Below are 22,001 nucleotides of genomic sequence, written 5' to 3'. Positions count from 1 at the left end.
AGTTGTGATGAGCACTGATATTTCAGGCACTGCCTAGCTGCTGATTTTGTTTTAGTTGATGAGGACATGAAGATTACAGAGTAACTGCTGGACCTCTAAAGTCTCAAGTGCCAGACACGAGGCGGGGATTTATTGCAGTGCGTCTCTTAAGCTACTGATGACATGAAACTGCCGTGGGAAAAATTAAACAGTGCTCTGGACAAAAATAAATGACTAAGGAGTAGGGTTGCAAAATTTTGGGAATTTTCAAAGTTGGAAACTTTCCATGGGAATTAACGGGAATATATGGGAATTAACGGGAATTTGCAAAATTGCAAGTTAGCCTATAACAGGGAACTTAAATGTAGTTGAAAAAAAAAAACATCTTGCAGCATAATCTTGGTTAAAACCACCAGATTTAATGCAAATTCAGTTGAATTTCTACCCTGTGCATTACTCAGTCACATGCACAGAGCACACTACTTACTGCAGGCTACTTACTACAGCAGGACTATTGAAGCCACACTTCTGCATTTGAGCCCAAGGACTACATCCAGTCAAGTAAGTTTTGATGATATTACTAGGGTAAATATACTTGATCTATGGTATTAAAGTTTAACTAGCAAATACTAAATCAAAATATGTTTATACAGTAGCTAGCTAGCCAGTAAATCAGATATGCTGAATGTTAGATAGCTAACATAATTTCATTGACAATTTAAGAGGCTAGCTATCATGGTGCTAGCTAGCCCAACTGTGATGCTGTTTCTTCTGCCTACTGCTAGCCAGTTTTCTGTTATCATACAAGAACGTAGGTTATAGTTTGATTTAGCATGCTGACTGAGGAGTGTTCATCTATTCATCTAGCCTATTTCTATTCATTTGTCCAGCATCAATTGTAAATATTTTTACCATTCCAGAATATTCCAATTGTTTAGCTAACTACTTATATATCTATGCATGGCATTGCATTAGTGTTTTTTACTAGCTTTTTTCTAATCTTATTCTACAGAACAATGCCACGTGCGCCATCTGATGTGTGGATACATTTCACCTCAGCCATTGTAGAAGGAAAGGCTATGTACATTTGCAAATACTGTGCAAAGACCCATGTTAAGAATGCCACAAAGATGCAGCAGCATATAGCCAAGTGCCCAAAGTTTTTTCCAGTATTTCCAAAATTCCCCAGCTTAACTTCCCATGGAAAGTTTCTGGAAAGTTTCCAGAAATTTACCAGAAATGTTCCGCCCCTTTGCAACCCTACTAAGGAGCCATTCTCAACTAAACTGGAACATTTAGGAGCCAAATGGCTGTTTTAGCTGCCACATCACAGAATTGCTCAATTTAGATTGTTCAAAAACAAGAAATACAAAGAAAAGACAGCTGATAACTCATTAATCAGGTGTTTAATATACAGTATATAATGTATAGTTGAGTGCACAAATTTGCATTCCCCTTTTGTCTCACCAGTTTTCACATCCCTTTCAAAATGTGTACAAATATAAGAGAAGTTTTTTTTTTATTATTTAGTACTGCCCTTCAGAATATATATATCAGGTATTTACATAAGGTATAATATGCATATAGTAGTGTGCTGCCTTCTTGAGCATCAGTGAATGTTTGCACCTTGTGTAACAGTTGTGTAAGAGTCCCTCTCACATCACAAATAAATAATTTATTTTGATATACAACCCCAATTCTGAAAAAGTTGGGACAGTATGAAAAATGCTTTTAAAAACAAAGAGTGATTTTGTCAATTATATTCACCCTTTGCTATATTTAAAGCACTACAACTACGCATTATATGATGTTTTTCCTTGTGAATTTCATTGTTTTTTGAAAATGTACAGAAATTCCAAATCAGATGATTGCAACATGCTCCAAAAAAGTTGGGACAGTCGAGTGTTTACCACTGTGAAACATCACCATTTCTTTACAAAGAAAATAAATAAACTATCAGTTGGTTTATTAATCTCTTAATTAAAATTTGTTTTATCATTCCTTGCCTGGTTTGTTCATCTGACTCCAGAAGTATTGGAGCAACTCCCAAAATGGCCACCGAACAGTGGTAGCACATGCTCCCAAATAACTCAAAAACGAAACATTTGATTGGCTCCAAATAAGAAAATGATAAAAACAAATGTTTGCATTTCCTCTGCAAATTTTTTTTTCTCTTGCTTTGTCTTTTTTTATATTTCAAAATAAAACAGCAAGTGGGCTTATATGGTACGTGGGCTTAAAGCTACACTACTTTTGGCCATCTAACGGTTAAAAAAATTAAAATGCATGCATCTTGGGAAAGAACATTCTTTTGGTAATGACGTAAGTTGTGCTTCGGCTCTGCTCCTCTGCGCGGATGAATGTGGTTTGAAGCACCGGTGTACACATGGATACAGGACATCTTATCAGACTGAATGGACAAATAAATAATGGAAAAGGAAGAGACGGATATCCGAAAACATGTCATCTGAGCAGGTGTGCCATATCTTATGCTGTTGTTTTGACTTATTGGAAACGTTGATGTTTTGAAATAAATGATGTTACAAAAGTTAGGCAACGTTTGTTAACATTAGACACAATGATTGCTAGTCTGATAAGGTCAAACGTTGTAAAGTTTTTATAACTGCAGGATATTCTGGCCAAATAGACCATGGTAGTAACTCATTTATAGATTGTCATTGCTACCAACCAGTGGTCAACATCATTTCAAGACTCACATGTCCTTGACAAGCCTAGGACTAAAGGATTTATTTATATAAATTATTGCCGTTATAAAGAAAAACACGTGTGCTAGCAAGCGAAAAGTTCTGCACCAATTACAGTATAATTATTGCATTTCACTACACACACAGACGTGTGTGTGTGATTACACAACTATACATAAACCATATCAATAAGATATCTTACATGTTGAGTAAGAATAAAGCCATCTCTGGGTCACTTTTAAATCCTTTCAGATCTCGGAGTTGTCGCCACCTCTGAAAAGCCAAGCTGATGTTGATTCGGGTTTTATTACGGACTCTGATCTGTTCGAGGTTTATTTGTTTTAACAACCGGTGATTCCCCTGAGGTTTGCTGTTTTGAATGATCCATGGTCAATTTTTCTCGTTCGTTGTGACAACAAACATTCAGCTTCAGCTACTCCCACACACGTGCTACAGTAGCCGGATCTTATTTTCTCTGTGTACGGATGTGACGTCAACATGCACGGGCGTATGACGTATGTATGCAATTTCCCACGAAATCCGTCCTGACAGCTCTAAAATATAAATCATTATTATAGGTTTATCAAAGTGTATTTGGGTAAAGACATGGTTTGGAAGATGGAGTTTTGTTGCACTCTCTCATTAATAACATTCTGTTGTTTTTTAACAAACAAAAATTTACATAGTGTAGCTTTAATTGGGTCAATTCCCCTATATCACAAATGGACTGACAGTATTGCTTGAAACTTAGTTTAATTATAATTGCAAATGTGTTACAAGTTTACAATATCAGTTAAAAGCTTGTTAAGGTTTATACAGGCTCCTGTTTGCTTCTGTAAGTAATGGAAAATACTGCTTGAAACTTACTTTGGAAATAACTGCATATTTCATTAATATCATTCATTTATATTGGTTATATTTGGTCCCACTGCAGCTGAAAATGGAATATACAGTGGCAAGAGAAAGTATGTGAACCCTTTGGAATTACCTGCATTTATGTATACACTGATCAGCCACAACATTATAACCACTGACAGGTGAAGTGAATAACATTTATTATCTTGTTACAATGGCACCTCTCAATGAGTGGGATATATTAGGCAGCAAGTGAACAGTCAGTTCTTGAATTTCATGAGTTGGAAGTAGGGCTGAGCAGTATATTGCCTTAAGGTATATCGATATATTTTCACACAAGATATAGGATGAGACAATAATGTTTATATCGCAATAGTCTGATGTTGCGTTACATAATCCGTTTCTTCCGTTAAGTCATACCCTGTTTGCATCTCTCCCCTCTCACACTCGTCGCGTAACCCCACCCCCACTCTCCTTCTGCACGGAAGCCCAGCCCCACTATTTAGTACATTTTAAAAAACATACAACAGAAACTCTGACATGTTACTTGAGCATGTAACCAATACATGTCCTTTTTCTCTCTGGACAAGTAACTTTTTTACTCGGACAAGTGAATGACCAATTTAACATTATGACAACTTATCTTAATACAAGCAATTGTGGTTTACATCATATGCAGTTTGGCTTTAGAACAAATCATTCCACTGAAAGAGCTACCTTACACCTGATAGAGCAAATAAAATCTAGGCTTGACAAAGGAGTAGTTGGTGCTGTATTTTTAGACCTGCGTAAAGCATTTGATACAGTTAATCACGATATTCTCATTTCTAAACTTCCAACGTTTAATTTTCCATCTAGCGCACAGGCATGGATGTCTTCATATTTATCTAATAGGATGCAATGTGTTAAAGATACATGGTCCAGCAACATGAAGTGCACAATGGGTGTACCTCAAGGATCGATTTTAGGCCCCTATTATTTAGTCTGTATATTAATGACCTTCCACAACAGTGTCATGGGATAGCATTGCAAATGTATGCCGATGACACTGTTGTATACACACATGCAAAAACAGCTGAGCTAGTAGCTGAGAAGCTAACAACTGCTATGGAAAGGATCACACAGTGGCTTGATCAATCATGTCTTAGCTTGAACATTAGCAAGACAAAAGGTATGTTCTTTTCCAAAACCAATGTGCAGCCTCCTAATGCTGACATTTTCATTAAGGGTGATAAGATTGATATAGTTACTGAATTTAAATATCTTGGTGTAATAATGGATCCAAATCTTAATTTTAAGAAGCATGTCAAGAAAATGATAAACCATTAAATACAATTTGGCAAACTTTAGACAAATTAGAAACTGTCTTTCTGTGAATGTAGCGAAGACATTTATGCATGCTACGATCCTTTCCCCCATGTCTTACTGTATTACACGTTGGGGGCAGGCTGGAGAAACAGTGATTAAACAACTAGAATCCTTGTACAAACAAACCTTAAAAATTCTGGATAAAAAGCCAATTCAATTATCATCATTGTAGGATACTGGAAAAACAACGTCTTCTGAGCTTTGAGAATTATAATTCAAATTCAAAAAAAAAATTCAAATCTGTGTCTTGTGTATAAAATTTTAAATTGTTTGGCCCTCCTACATAACGTGACTGTTTATTTTCGTTCGGAAAACTCCACAATCCACAAGAATCTCTTCTATAAGAGACTGTACCCTTTCACCACTCTGCCTTTGGGCAGTCAGCTTTCTCTGTGAAAGCCACAACTCATTGGAACGTCCCACCAGATGACAAAGACTTCTAGTTCTATTAGTAGTTTTAAAATCAAACTGAAAAATCTGCTAAAAGATACTCAACTTTGTAACCACTGACTATATACACATTTTACTTGACTTTGTCTTATATCTGTTTTGCTTGGTATTCAAATGTTCTTGTGTTTAATCTGTCTAGCATACCTATGTTGCTGACAAGGTGCGTGTATGTGTGATGTATTGTGTAATTTGTATTATTCATTTTGTCTTATTTGTTTAGTTTGCTTAGTGTTGTTCTGTTACTGTGCAGAAGTTCTAATTGTGACTTGCCAGGGGACTGCAGATGAAATTTAGCCTTAGGCTAAATCTGGTACAATGCATCAAATAGAAACATTTATGTTTAATATTGTACATGGTCCCTTATAAATAAAATAAATAAATAAAATAAATTTACTTGTCCGAAGGACAAGCACATCATAACACTTAATGTCGAGCACTTAATGTCATCTGTAGAGAATGCCATAAACAGGTTGCATCCAAAAGTGGAAGCACTTAAAATCTCTTCCACAATTTACAACAGCGCCATAAACTGCAGTATGTGTTAAACTTCGTGCTGCTGCTGCAACCCCGGCCGCAAAGCCTTTGCAGCCTGAAAAGTCTTCTTAAAAGTTCCAGGGAACTGTTGAGGAGAGAGAGGGAGAAAGAACAGGCGAGCACTTTAACATTATGAGCTCAAACACGTCTGTCGCGGCTCTGATATGCGGACCATTTAAATGAGACTGTGTTGCACACCAGTCTATTATTGTAGTAATACCATGGCACGTAACAACAAAACGAACCGTGACTGGTAGTTCACATGTCTCAGTCGCTTCACATGCAAACAGGCGATTTTCGGCACCCTCAAAAAAAAAAAAAAAAAAAAAAAATCGGCCAAACGGAAAATTTATCGACCGATGCCGGTAATTTAAAAAGTCAGAATATCGGCTGATTTATCGGCCTCAGTGATATATCAGTCGACCACTAGTGCTGGACAAGTCCGATCCATGGAGGCCCTACCTCATAACTTACAGGATTTAAAGGATCTGCTGCTAACATCTTTGTGCCAGATACAACAGGACACCTTCAGATGTCTTGTGGAGTCGATGCCTCGACGGGTCAGAGCTGTTTTGGCAGCACGAGGGGGACCTACACAATATTAGGCAGGTGGTTTTAATGTTGTGGCTGATCGGTGTAAATCGGTCTTAAAATCTGGTTTGATCTTCATCCAAGTTACAATAATGAACAAACACCATCTGTTTTAACCAATAACACACAAATTAATGTATTGTTCTTGTACATATTGAATACATCATTCAAACATTCACAGTGTAGGTTGGAAAATGTATGTGAACCCCTAAGTTAATGATGTCAACAAAAGCTACAAATTAACAAATAACAAATTGTCTATAAATGAAGATGATTTAGTACCAGGGCCTGAAATTAATCTGAAAATAAATTTACTTACACAGCTCATATGGGGGGGGGGGGGGTTATAAAACTCATAACACTAAAACATCTGACATTTTACAACAAACTCACCTAAAATCTCACGGGGGGCTACTTTACTCAATTTCTGTATAAGTCAGATGGAACTAGGGTCAGAAATCAACTTTTCCATTAAGTTGCAATATTTGATTTCCAGGGGCATTTTTTTTTATCTTTACAAAGGGCCTTTTTTTTAATATTATTTTTTTATTCTAACCTTATAAAATTACCCTGTCATCCTTTTATGGTATAATTAAGTCAATTTGAAAAATTGCATGTTTCAATAATTACAAAATTGCATGATCTGTACATTGCATGTGTGCATTGTTACTGAAACAAAAAGTTTTTTCTCATTCACATATATTTCCAAATATTTTGTCTATTAAATTAACATAGCCAACAAATGCACTGACGCAGAGGAGATGACAGCATTTCTCCAGATTTGGAATGAGGAGCTTAAAAAAAAAAACGTAGCAACTTCTTCATGCCAATTAATTAAAAGAATTCGAAAATAAACATTTCACAATGAAAATTAGTCAGAGATATGATTCATACACAAGTGGTTAATGTAAAATTATTATTGTATAATTAATAATGTTTTAATTAACATCAAGTCTATTTATCCAGACATTATTTGTTAATATTATTATTAACTACACTGAAGCATATGGTTACAATATATTTTGTGATTAATTTAATAAATATATAATATCCATCCTTCCCGCACTTTTGGCCTCTAGCTGGTGCAGAGGCTTTTCAAACAGACAGATCCATAAGTGAAATGAGCCGATGGGCAGGGAAGTAGGCTAAAGCACACAGTTACTCACTAGGACAGTATATTTTGAATGGTCCAAACTCAGAATGTCACGTAATTTAGCACATGAGCACAACATTGAAATGATACAGAGCGTGGGAAGTGGAGTGCCAGTCTGTGCGTGTTTATGGCGCGAGCATCTGCCACTGACTCTGACTGCAACATTTGCACAACGGACGGCATGAAACAATGTTCAGTGAAGATCGCGATGTATGTATTTCAAGCTATATCAGATATTATTTGTAAAACAACAGGAACTCTTTGCGGGGGCATTCTTTTTGCCCCCATATTTTGAATTTCAGGGGCATTTTTGCCCAGAGCCTCCGTTAATTTCCGACCCTGGATGGAACTCCAGAGAGATGGAGATGAGAGATGTAACAGGTGATTAAGTGTCTAACTTCCCCATGCAGCTGGTACACAAAGCATTTTTGCTATTTCTGCCATTTTTGTCAAATGTGCTGCATTATGACTAATGATGAAGCGCCAAGATATGAAAGGCGTCAAAACTACTGATCGCTCCAAAGTCACGCTCTTGCAATATTTACAGTTTTGTTCATTATAAACAGGAGCGATTGTTTTATTGCGTCACTTGCTTATGGATACGCGGTATAACGCCATTTGCGTGTTTATACATTTGTAATATCTTAAGTTCAGTAACTATGCGACAAAGCGTTCCTCACTGCGTGCGCTCACACTAAATTCAACAGGTGCTCTAACGCACTGTTGACAGCTGCACATGAGAGAGTGGGAGAGACAGAGTGGATTTACTCGCACATCTTCTGGAATTACAGTTTGATACAAAACGGCTGCAACTAACGATTATTTTGATAATCAACTAATCTAACGATTATTAGAACGATTATTCAACTATTCGGGCGATTATTGCAATGATTAATCGTTAGCTTTTAACTGACTATTCAGCTTGTACCTTGACTTAAAAGGTTGTAATAAACATGCTTGCTAATCATAAAGAGGACAAAATCATCTTTTAAAAATTCCTCTAAATAACATTCACTGAAAGTAAAAAAAAAAAAAATTTCACTGCAAAAAATCCTATTGTTATTAATTGTTTCGTCTTATTCTCCATTTAAAAATATCTAAAAATCCTTAAAACAAGATACATTTACCTGAGAAACAACACATATTCAAGATACATTCTCTGAAACCAGGTCTAAATATATTATATGTTGCTTCAGGTAAATGTATCTTGTTTCAAGGATTTTTTTTTAGATATTTTTACATATTTATTATATTCAATATTCTCAGATAACACATTTTTCTTCTGCAGTAGAGCTCCTAAAGTAAATGAGTTTTAGATATTTATATTGGAAAACAAGCCAAAACAACGACAAATTAAACAAGTATTTTGTTGCAGTGTATAAAGGTGGGAAGACTGCCTCTCTCACTTTTTATTCATATCGATCCATCTTTAACTCAAAAATAAAGTAAATCTCTCTTCTTAATAGAGCTGCATATCGCCAATTTTCTTCACAATAAGATACACACCGCAACACATATGTATTATGATTCACTACGTGGCGAGCCATTGCGTTATAATCTAACTGGAGCAAGCGTGCACAAAGGACGAGCGTCCCCATGCCAGAGTGTACATCAGCCAGGTGCAGTCTCAATCTTTCCCCCTTCATGCAACTCATAGTTTATACTTATTTACATGACCTGCTTCCTTTTTATTTGAAATGTAATAAAGGATGCATTAAAGATATAATGGTGAGGTGTTTCCTTTAAAAATGCTCTAACATGCAAATTTTGCTTAAGGGAATGGCAGCTCCAGCTCCGCTGTATTTCACAACGAGAGTGCTTCTATATTTAGTTATTTGGTATTTTAGTATAATTCCCTCATACTTTGCGATCTACATCACCTGAAGCTGTTACAAGTTTAGAGTGCATCTGGACTGTGATTGGGCCAGTCCGGACGGCGCCCGAATCGGGCGGGGGACGAATGTGACGAGGAGGAGGGTGTGGCCGGGCCGAGTCAACCAATCAACGGGAGAGAGATAAAGGGGAGCCGGAGACACGTGAGAGAGAGACACATGTGGCCACTGTGTGTTTTATGTTGTTTTAAGTTGAGTTTGTCATTAAAGTTTATGTTGACTGTTCTGCTGGTTCCCGCCTCCTCCTTGCCCATCCTTTACCTGTTACACAGCCCTAATACAAAAACAAATTGATTGATTTGATTTGTTCATCTGTATCTATTGGTTTAATAAGTTGTAGCTGCACTGTAAAGTGAATAAAAGTGTGCGGGAATTTCCCACGATATGAACGTGGAACTTGAGGGAATGATTAAAATTGCGTGCAATACCCGCACCGAATCAGGCCCTGAGTACTGAGCCTACTCTCCCTAAAAGTGGCCGTTTAGCCAAGATGACTCTAAGGGCACACCGCAGAATGCTCAATGAGGTAAAAAAAAAAAAAGAACCCTAAAGTGACTGCTAAAGACTTTAAGGAATTAAGGAAGGACTGGAACTGGTTAACATCTCTGTTCATGAGTCTACGATATGGAAAACATTAAACAGGCATGGTGTCCATGACAGGACACCATAAAAGAAGCCACTGCTTTCCAACAAAACCATTTCTGCGTGCCTCAAGTTTGCCAAAGACCACCTTGACACTTCATAATGCTACTGGGAAAATGTTGTGTGGACTAATGAAACTAAGGCTGAATAGTTGGAAGAACACACAGCACTCTGTATGGTGTACAAAAGGGCACTGCATTCCAACATGAAAACATCATCCCAGTCTGAACAATAGTTAGTGATGCTTGACTAAGCAAACAATAAATAAATAAAAATCAATCAATAAATAAAGCTCTCTATTAATAGTTATCCTATATCTTTGAAATCATAAAAACATTTACTTTATATTCATATCTGATACTAAAACTAAAAAGGGAGGTTCTGCACTTCCCAGTGGCTTAACACAGGCTACCCACACAGTATTTGTGTGTCACTTCATACAGGCCACAATCTTCAATTATCCTGATTAGTGTTGTCAAAATTACCGGTACTTCGGTACCAAGTCGAAACTAAAATAAAAAAGATGTAATGATACCAGTGTTTCTGCAATACTGGTAGTACCGAACAATAGGGCTGTCAAATTAAAATGTGAATTTTGAATATTTGTCGATTTTAAGAAAGAAAAAAGAAATGCACATTCGAATGCTAAAACGGTGTATTCGAATTTTGGATTTGTGCCAAGCACTAACGATGACTTCAGAAAAATAACATTCTTACACAATATGCTTTTTAAATTTCTTTATAATTAGACACAGCAACTAAAAATCAGCACTCCAGCTCGAGATGCTGAATCAACAAAAACAAAGCGAAACTAAGATGTTCGTCTAGTGCGCGTTTACATAGAAAAACAAATGAATGGTTGCAAAAGTGTTCGGTGTGAACAGCCCCTTACAGTTGGTGGAGGTACTTGGCCATTGCGTCTTGCTCTCTTAATAAGCGTTTCTCAGATTAAGCAATGAGTTTAAATGCTTTGTCAGGAAAGGAGTTCAACTTGGAAATGTGTGTCTGTCTTGAGATCCTCGCGTTCGGTTCCATTCTGTTGTGTTCCGTCTGTTTGAACGGCCCCTTGCCAGGGCTCATAGTTCAAGTTCAGCCGAATGGCACTGTTATCTGGGAATTTTGCTACCCTACATACAATGTAATGAATAAAAACAATGTGGTATTTCGCTGTTATTATGAAGTTGAGTCGGGGGTAGTATACTGTGGCACCAGTAAGTATAACACAATGTGAACTGCCTATTGAAGCGTTCCCAAAACCGTATCCTAAGTTTCTTTTGTCAGACTCAAAGGCCAGTGTAAAGAGATGAGATTTCAGACGTGACAAGTCTTCAATGATCACACTGGGCTGTGTTGAGAACTGTTTATCAGGAAAAGTGAAGCTTTTGTGAACACTCGTCATAATAAAAGCACGATTCAAAATAAAATCTAGATGCCTGAAATTGAAGAAACTGTGACAGAAATATATAACAACTGTACAGTAAAATGTAATATTCACTCTAGTAATAATAATAATAATAAATCAAAATATCACAAGCGAGACTGCTGTTGAATAAAAGTTTGAAAAAAAAATGCAATGACATGTTGAAAAGTTCAGTTTTTACTTGTTAAAAGTTAAGAATTAATTGGTTAGACACCATTTTGATGAAGAAATTAAATTACATTTTAAAACATGGAGTTCTGGAAAATAATAATAATAATTATTAAACTATATTAAAATAATTATTAAATAATTAAAATAACTAAACTGGTGTGTTCAGTAGCACATTATAATATTAGCATATTTTTGCTGTGGTATCGAAACTGGTATCGAGAACCGTGAAATTTCACTGGTATCGGTACCGACTACTGAAATTTTGGCACTGTGACAACACTATTCCTGATTATATATCACTGTTTCATCTGACATTTTTAATGTAACAGATAAAGGACGGGCAAGGAGGCGGGAACCGGCTGAACAGTAAACAAAGTTTAATAAGAAACTCAACATAAGGGGGGCCTGGATAGCTCAGCGAGTATTGACGCCGACTGCCAACCCTGGAGTCGCGAGTTCGAATCCAGGGTGTGCTGAGTGACTCCAGCCAGGTCTCCTAAGCAACCAAATTGACCCAGTTGCTAGGGAGGGTAGAGTCACATGGGGTAACCTCCTCGTGGTCGCAATTAGTGGTTCTCGGTCTCAGTGGGGCGCGTGAAAAGTTGTGCGTGGATCGCGGAGAATAGCATGAGCCTCCACGTGCGGAGTCTCCGCGGTGTCATGCATAATGGACCACGTGATAAGATGCGCGGATTGACAGTCTCAGAAGTGGAGGCAACTGAGACTTGTCCTCTGCCACCCAGATTGAGGTGAGTAACCGCGCCACCACGAGGACCTACTAAGTAGTGGGAATTGGGGAGAAAAGGGGATACAACAACAACATAAAACAAACATAAACACATGCAACGCGGACACGTGCGTCTCTCTCTCTCGAACTGGCGCCTCCAGCTCCTCTTTATCTCGCTCTCCCACTGATCAGCTGATTCACTGCCGGCCATGCATTATCACAGCCCGGCCACGCCCTCCTCTTCATCACACTCCTCCCCCATCCAATTCTGCTAGGGGCGCCACCGGTCTGACCAACTCCCCCCCCCCCCATCTCTGGAGGGGAGACGCTGCCCTTCTGACCATTATGTCGGTCGGTGGTCCACCCCACCTCCTGTGAACCTGGGGGAGAGACGAGGGGAGGCGTGGGGAGAGGGAAAGGGCAAGCGGAGACACAGAGAGGGAGAGATAGAGAGGAGGGAGAGTGAAGAACTTGTTTGCCGGCTCCCGGACACTCTGTCGCCCAGTCCTCAACCGCTCCTCCGCCCCCTGGCGGATGTCAGCTCGCTCCTCCCCCGGCGGACGGCAGCGAGTCCTCCGGCCCTGGCAGCCACGCCCTCCTCCTCGTCACAATTAACCACTAACTTTCAATGTATGAAGTCCCATTTAACACAAGAAACTTCAAGTATCATCTGCTTACCTTCCAACATGACAATCAATAAGATTTTTTTTTTAAAGGGAACGCTCTATTGCCATATTAAATTTAGGTAATCATAATCAGTAACATCTGATACCCTTTTACCATGTTACTGCCACAACAGTCTACATTTTTGAAAGGTGATTTTGAGAAATTCGGTAGTGTTGTGTCATGTTAATAAGTCTTTTAGAAATGTTTTGTAGCCCTGAAAACTTGCATACAACATTACACATTTCATTTTGTGATATCATGTCACATAACAGCTTTCTTTTTTTTTTACGCTAATTTGAAAGTAATATAATGAAAAATCAAAATCTTTCTAAGTAGGCTACCCCCTGGAACCTGCTCAACCCACTGGTTGCAAATCATTGATTTACAGCCCTAAAATGAACATTATTTAACCCGCAACAGCTGTCCGAAATGCTTCTCTGATGTTAGACAGCAAACCGTGATTGTCTCGGAGCCACTGAGTCACTCAGAATGTGTAAAGGAACACACACACACACACACACACACACACACACACACACACACACACACACACAGAGAGAGAGAGAGAGAGAGAGAGAGAGAGAGAGAGAGAGAGAGCTAGCGCGTGCTCTCCTCTCATGCTATCTGACGTTAGCCATTCCTAATGTTTATATACAGCTAAACGTTTTTACAAAGACGAATGCTTCCGTAAATTAAGGGGAAAATGTGTAGTGTTATAAAAACACGTTCTTACCTTTGGAATAGAGGGATTTAGGTGAACTGGGGTCGATATCGGCGCTCAGGAGAGATATGAAATCAGAGGGCATGCTAACATGCTAGAGCCTCATGAGAGCAAAGGAAACGACTCTATCACTCCCCGCTTAAAGAGCAATGGATAGAGAAAGACATATACTTTCAATCATAAAATCTTCATAAAGGCTTCACAGCACAAGAACATTTGTGAAATTCACATTTAGTAACGTTAAATGTGCATTTTCTCCATCTGATTAGCTAGACAGCCATAAGAGCCATTCACCTTTTAAGCGACTCCTCCCCCTTTCCGCGCATGCGCAGTCTGCGCACGTCACACGATCATCGTTTAACTCCGTCAGCTGTCAGATTGTCTATCAGTATCTTAATTTATTATTACGAAAAAAGTGTATCAATATTATAAAATAATAAATCAATTATAAGAAATGTCCTTCAGAGATAAGTCATAATTATGAGATATTAAGAACTAATTATGAAACGGTTTCTCATTATGAGATACTAAGTCATAATTATAAGATACTAAGTCATAATTAAGAGAAAGTTTCTCATTATCATGAGATACTAAGTAATTATTATGATACTAAGTCATTATTATGCGATACTAATTCATTATTTTGAGATACTAAATCATTACTATGATACTAAGTCATTATTATGAGATACTAATTGATTATTTTGAGATACTAAGTCATTATTATGAGATAATAATTCATTATTATGAGATACTAATTAATTGTTTTGAGATAGTTTTTTTCATTATTACGTGATACTAATTCATTATTTTTTAGATTCTAAATCATTATTATGAGATACTAAGTAATTATTTTGAGATACTAAATCATTATTATGTGATACTAATTCATTATTTTGAGATACTAAATCATTACTATGATACTAAGTCATTATTATGAGATACTAATTGATTATTTTGAGATACTAAGTCATTATTATGAGATAATAATTCATTATTATGAGATACTAATTAATTGTTTTGAGATACAGTTTTTTTCATTATTTTGAGATACTAAATCATTATTCTGAGATACTAAGTCATTATTTTGAGATACTAAATCATTATTATGAGATACTAATTCATTTTGAGATACCAATTATAATGCAATACTAATTCATTTTTTTGAGGTACTAAATCATTTGTACGCTATACTAATTCATTATTTTGAGGTAAGTCATTATTACGCAATACTAAGTCATTATTATGAGATATTACATCATTATTATGAGATAATAATTAATTATTTTGAGATACTAAGTCATAATTATGAGAAAGTTTCTCATTATCATGAAATACTAAGTCATTATTATGATACTAATTCATTATTTTGAAATACCAAGTCATTTTTATGAGATACTAATACATTTTTTGAGATACAATGTTTCTCATTATTAAGTGATACTAGTCATTATTTTGAGATACTAAATTATTATTATGAGATGCTTATTCATTATTTTGAAATACTATGTCATTACTATGTGATAATAAGTCATAATTATGAGATACTAAGTCATTATTATGAGATACTGGCTCATTCTATGTGTCAGAGGGTGAGGGGAGACAAAGGGACCCAAATGCAGAGAGAAACAGTTCAATTAATTTATTAGCGACAGTCAATGAAATCAGGACAGGCGTGCCCGGCACCGGCTGCAGAGAGTCAAACACAAGCTGCTCAATGGGCTAAGAAAAGAGTGTGTTAGTATGATTACTGTTTCGTAGTGCTGTGCAGACTTTAGCCTCCACCTTCCAGGATACCATGTCCACAACTGGGGAGGGGAGGATGGTATCCGCTGGGGCGGTGGAGGTCTTGATTTCGAAACATCGAGATAAGGAATCGGGCTTGATGTTTTTGGAGTCCGGGCAATATGAGAGGGTGAAATCAAAATGAGTGAAATACAACACCCAGCGAGCCTGCCTAGAGTTAAGACGTTTAACGTTACGAATGTACTTTAGGTTCTTGTGATCAGTCCAAACCACAAAAGTCCCTGAACCCTCTAACTAATGACGCCACTCACCCAAGGCCAACCGGACAGCCAATAATTCCCGGTTACCGATGTCATAATTCCGTTCTGCTGGAGACAGTTGTTGCGAAAAGAACGCACACAGATGCATCTTTCCATCCAAGGGAGAGCCCTGTGAGAGGACCACTCCAACACCGGCCTCGGATGCATCCACCTCCACCACGAACTGACTAGCAGGGTTGGGGGTAATTAAAATAGGTAAAACCGCTCCTTGAGTTTAGCAAACACAGCTTCAGCCAACGGAGGCCAACTACAGTCAGTGTGCATGGAGGTGAGATCCGTCAGGGGTGCAGCGAGTTGGCTATAATTTCTAATAAACCTCCGGTAAAAGTTGGCGAACCACATAAACCTCTGCAATGCCTTGCGAGAATCTGGGGTTGGCCACTTGGAGACGGCTTTCACCTTGGCCGGGTACATACGTACTCCCTCGGATGAAACGATGAACCCCAAAAACGGAACCGACTGTGCATGAAAAGTGCACTTCTCTGCCTTGACAAACAGCCGATTCTCCAACAGCCACTGAAACACCTGCCTGACGTGCTACACATTGTCTTGCATATTCTGGGAGAAGATCAGAATGTCATCAAGATAAACAAAAACAAAACGATCGAACATGTCGCTAAGCACGTCATTCACGAGCCCCTGGAAGACGGTGGGGGTGTTGACCAATCCGAAAGGCATGACCAAATATTCAAAGTGCCCCCTATGGGTGTTAAATGCCGTCTTCCACTCATCCCACTTCCTGATACGGACCAGGTGATAAGCGTTGTGTAGGTCCAACTTCGTAAAGACGGACGCCCCCTGCAACGAAACACATGACTGGACAGGGGAGACAGCAGAGTAAAGACAATCTGAGGAACAAAAAGAGCTCCAGGCATGGACAGTGTTGGTTGCTCAATCTATGTGTGGGTTGTGCGTTACCAACCAGGGATGTCCCAGCACAACTGGGGTCGATGGGGACCAGATGAGATAGAAGGAAAACTGTTCAAAATGGTTACCGGAGACAAAGGTGACAGGTTTAGTGGAATGGGTGATGACTGACAGGGGTGTGCCACTAAGCGTGTGGGCGGTGATGGGCTCATCCAATCGGACCCTGGGGAGCCACCATTTGGAAGCCAAGTCTGTGTTAATGAAGTTCCCTTCGACACCAGAATCCACCAATGCCGAAATCACATGACTGTCCGTTCCATTCTGCAGCTGGGCCTGTAGCAGCGAGGTGGCCCGATCGGGCACAGGCGAAGCATAACCCCTTTTGAAGGTGTCTTTCTTTATGAGACACCAGAATTCTACCCACCTGCATGGTTTCAGAGTCATGGCGAGAGTCAGGCGATCTGGTAGGAGATGTGGGTTCTGGGCAAAGATAAGCTGCCCGAGAGGGCAAAGAACGGCGTCGACGATGATCACGACGCTGAGTCAGGCGCTGATAGACTCAGGTCTCAACTGCAGATTATGGCGTCCATGAGGAGGTTACCCCATGTGACTCTACCCTCCCCAGGTCCACCAAATCATTGAATCGAGGGGGGAGGTCCAAAAAGTAAATCTCGTCCTGAATAATATCTGTAAGAACTCACAAGAACAGGTCCCACATGGCGTGATCACTCCAGTCGCTGGAAGCAGCCAAGGTGCGAAAATCTATCGCATAATCGGCTACAGATCGATTATCCTGGGACAGTCCTGATAAAATCCTCCCAGCCTCCTGACCTTGAGCTGCATGGTCAAAAACTTGACGAAGTTCCGAAGAGAAAGCTTCATAGGAGGAGCAGCACGGATGTTGGTTATCCCATATTGCCATTCCCCATCCCTCCCGGAGAGGAGCGTGATGAGACACGCAATCTTCATCATGTCTGAGGAAATGTGGAGGGCTGCAAGGAGAAGAACAGTGAGCATCGTGAGAGAAAAGCTCTAATAGATCCCTCACTGGAAGAAGGATGCGTGCCTCTGGTCGCCATGGGGCGTGAGAAGCTGCCGAAGGAGAATAGGGGTGTGTCCTGCCTGGGACTGTGATTGAGAGGAGGGCGGAGCTACTTGACCATCATGGTGAGTTCCGCGAGCTGCGAAGCCATCATTTCCAAAGCGCAGTTAGAGAGGGAATTATCTGCTAATCCGCTAGCAAACAAGGTGGATTTGGAGTGTGTCTGGGAAAACCATAGCCGGTGGAATAACGTCCATATCGTGGGAGTTCCGGAGGGAGCAGAGGGACAAGATATGGTAGAATTCCTGGATGGGTTCTTTCCGAGTCTGCTAGACATAGCAGGCCATAAACTGGAAATTGAGCGAGCTCACAGGGTTCCAGTTTGGCGATCCGTGGAAGGAGACAGGCCCGATCAATTCTGGCCAAATTTCTGAGATCATCTGATAAAGATCTTGTGTTACACGAGGTGAGGAGTAAAGGAAGGTTTTCTTGGAAGATCCACGGCATTTTCTTTTTCCCAGACTTTGTGAAATCAACAAGAGAGAAATGTGATCGATTCAAGGAATGCAAGAAACATTTACATCAATGGAATTTCGCTTTTGCACTGATATTCCCAGCCAAATTAAGAATAGATGCTAAGGATGGCCGTAAAACATTCACATGCCCACAGCAAGCGATGTCCTTCATAAAGTCAATAGAGTGAGTAAGTCATCTTGTGGTACTCACGTTGCAGCCGAGTGGACCGGCTCACTGAACATCTGTTTGATTGTTTGAAGATTCTGTGCGCTCTTTTTGTGCTGATTCGGCCTAGTGGCTGGAGTTTATTTTGTAGAGCAACACATCTTTGGAACGGTTTTGTGGATGAATCTACACACTCTTTATGCTTAGTCCGCCTATCGGCAGGAGTTTATTTTATAGATTATCTTTTGCTGTGTAATTCTATCTCACAAAATCTGTATAGAAACACCGGACTTGAGCAATCCGACAGCAAGTTTGTCACAGGGGCTCTCGTGGCATGCATGGGCTGTTTGAGTTTGGAGGGATGGACGCCAGTTGGTGCCATTTGATTTTCTTTTTTCTGTTTTTTTTTTTCTTTTCTAGGGGAAGTTTGGGGTTTGGTTGCTGCACTAATGTTGAAATGTGGTCTTTATAATCCTGTTTTTGACACAATCTATTTTTTCTTATACAGTATGTCAAAATGTCAAATGTTAATATGAGTGGATTGTCTCTTTCCACGTGGAATGTGAATGGGTTGGGGCACCCCATAAAAAGAAGGAAGGTAATTCGCCAATCCAGGTGGCAGAGGACAAGTCTCAGTTGCCTCCACTTCTGAGACTGTCAATCCGCGCATCTTATCACGTGGTTCGTTGTGCGTGACACCGCGGAGACTCCGCACGTGGAGGCTCATGCTATTCTCCGCGATCCACGCACAACTTTCCACACACCCCATTGAGACTGAGAACCACTAATTGCGACCACGAGGAGGTTACCCCATGTGACTCTACCCTCCCTAGCAACCGGGCCAATTTGGTTGCTTAGGAGACCTGGCTGGAGTCACTCAGCACGCCCTGGGATTCGAACTAGCGAACTCCAGGGGTGGTACCCAGCGTATTTTACCACTGAGCTACGGTAATTTCTCTTCTTAAGTGTAAGAAATATGATATAGTGTTTCTTCAAGAAATGCACCTCTCCCTGCAGGAAGCTGAAATTTTGAAAGATATGGGGTGGGCATTTTTTTAAAGTGCTGGCTCAAGTAAGAGCAGGGGAGTCATTAAACTGATAAGTAAACATCTACAATTCAAATGTCTCAAACAGAGTAAAGACAAATTAGGAAGAGTCATTATTGTTTTAGCTGAAATTCAGGGACAAAGTCTTATTTTGGCTAATATTTATGCACCTAACGTTGATGATCAGGGCTTTTTTATAGATCTTGAAGGGATGTTGCAAGCTGCTGGCACCCCTCATGATATAATACTGGGAGGAGACTTTAATCTTTTGAAGGATTCAGTCCTTGATCATAGTGATGCAAAAGTGTGCAAGCCGCTTAGAGCAACAGTGACGCTTCACAGGATGTGTAAAAATCTTGGTCTTACAGATATTTGGAGACTTTTGAACCTATCTGGTAGGGACTATACATTTTCTTCTTCAGTCCAAAAGATTTACTCTAGAATAGATTTTTTATATATCTAAGTCCCTCATTTCATCTGTTGTTGATTGCTCATTTGGAAACATTTTAGTCTCAGATCACGTCCTGGTGTGTTTAGAGGTGTTGCCACATGTGGAGAAAAAAAAATCATATAGTTGGTGCTTTAATGTATTCCTTTTACGAAATCCTGAATTCCAACAAATGCTAAAGGCTGAAATCAGTGTCTATATGGAGACCAACTGGTCCTCAGTATCCTCTGTGGGTGTGGCTTGGGAGGCACTTAAGGTGGTTCTTAGGGGCCGGATCATACAGTATGCCTCATTCACCAAAAAATCTGAAGCACAAGAACTCATGGAATTGGAAGGGAATATTAAAAGTGCCAAGGCAGAGCTGAAGCACCGAATGTCGTCTAATGGCCTCAGGGAATTGACCTGATTGAAATACAGATATAATACTATTTTGTCACGGAAGGTGGAGTTTTGGATATTCAGGGCAAGACAATCATACTTTGAGTCAGGGGACAAAGCAGGGAAGCTCTGGCTAGATATATAAAACAGAGAGAGTCTTTTTCTACCATTCCCTCAGTGAAATCTGCTGGTGGTGAAATATTTACCTCGGCCACTGATATTAATAATGCTTTTAAAGAATTCTATCTTGATCTCTATAGTTCCACGTCTTCGTCTACTGATGAAGTTATTAGAAAATTTGTGGAACCATTAGAACTTCCTAAACTGACGACTAAGCAAAAAAATTCTCTTGACTCCTAAGATAACCTTGGAGGAGCTTAACGAGGTATTTAAGGCCCTGCCTACAGGCAAGTCTCCTGGGCCAGATGGCTTTGAAGCTGAATTTTTAGATCTTATGCTACTGAACTGGCTCCATTTTGCTAGAAGTTTATACGGAATCATTAAAGAATGGAAAGCTTCCACCATCCATGACACAAGCCCAGATCAGTCTGATTCTTTTTTTTCTCACCTTTTCTCCCCAATTTGGAATGCCCAATTCCCAATGCACTCTAAATCCTTGTGGTGGCGTAGTGACTCACCTCAATCTGAGTGGCGTAGGACGAATCTCAGTTGCCTCCACGTCTGAGACCATCAATCCGCACATCTTATCATGTGGCTTGTTGAGCGCATTACCATGGAGACGGTAACCGATTAAGTAAAGTTATGACACCTCTTATACATATAGATCAGGTGGGGTTTATTCAGGACCGTAGCTCTTCTGATAACATTAGGCATCTCATCAATATCATGTGGTCAGTGGCAAATGATCAGACTCCGGTCGCTGCCATCTCACTTGACGCCAAAAAGGCATTTGATATGGTAGAAAGGGATTATCTTTTTAAGATTTTGGAAATGTACGGGTTCAGGAATACTTTTATTGGTTGGATTAAGTTACTTTATAGACACCCTGTAGCAGCGGTATATCAATCACCTGGTAGCAGCAGGGATTAATTTCAGATTATTTTACTCTGGATAAGGGCACCCAGCAGGGTTGCCCTCTTTCCCCATTATTGTTCTGTCTTGCCCTGGAACCATTAGCAGCCACGATAAGAAAGGAGGATGATTTTCCAGGGGTGGTGGCGGGAGGTGTGGCGCATAAGCTTTTGCTTTACGCAGATGATATTTTATTATTTGTCTCCGACCCTACTAGAGCTATGCCTTGCCTCCACAGAATTATTCATTCCTTTTCTAAGTTCTCAGGATACAGAGTTTATTGGTCTAAATCCAAAGCTTTGGCTCTGACAGCGTACTGCCCAGTAACGGCTTTCCAACCGGGCACCTTCCAGTGACCCAAATAGGGCATTAAGTATTTGGGTATTTTATTCCCTGCAAATTTGTGTGATTTAGTTAGAGTTAATTTTTACCCTTTAATAAAAAGTTTTTCGAGCGATGTGGGCAGGTGGGCTTCATTACATTTATCTATGATTGGGAAGGTTAATATTAATATATATAATATTATAATAATATATAATTATTAAAATGAATTGTATTCCAAAATTC

The 22,001-nt window shown here is 39.4% G+C and overlaps 2 protein-coding genes across 4 annotated transcripts in view; one reads left to right on the top strand and one right to left on the bottom strand.

The window, feature by feature from the left end:
- Positions 1–14,174, bottom strand: part of nfat5a (nuclear factor of activated T cells 5a) — a 52,040-nt gene extending 37,866 nt beyond the window's left edge. For 2 of the 3 annotated variants that reach the window (XM_051690329.1, XM_051690331.1), the window contains exon 1: positions 13,887–14,174. In XM_051690329.1, coding sequence (XP_051546289.1) covers positions 13,887–13,959 — 73 coding nt within the window. In that variant the 5' untranslated portion in view covers positions 13,960–14,174. The remainder of the gene's footprint in view (positions 1–13,886) is intronic. The other variant, XM_051690333.1, reaches the window with a different exon arrangement.
- The window catches only part of dbndd1 (dysbindin domain containing 1), a 76,498-nt gene that overhangs the window by 21,240 nt on the left and 33,257 nt on the right, over positions 1–22,001 (top strand). The window lies entirely within an intron of this gene.

This window comes from Myxocyprinus asiaticus, chromosome 46 (assembly GCF_019703515.2).
Source record: "Myxocyprinus asiaticus isolate MX2 ecotype Aquarium Trade chromosome 46, UBuf_Myxa_2, whole genome shotgun sequence".
NCBI lineage: Eukaryota > Metazoa > Chordata > Actinopteri > Cypriniformes > Catostomidae > Myxocyprinus > Myxocyprinus asiaticus.
Note: the sequence above shows the minus strand (reverse complement) of the source record. Positions and strands in the feature narration are given on the sequence as shown.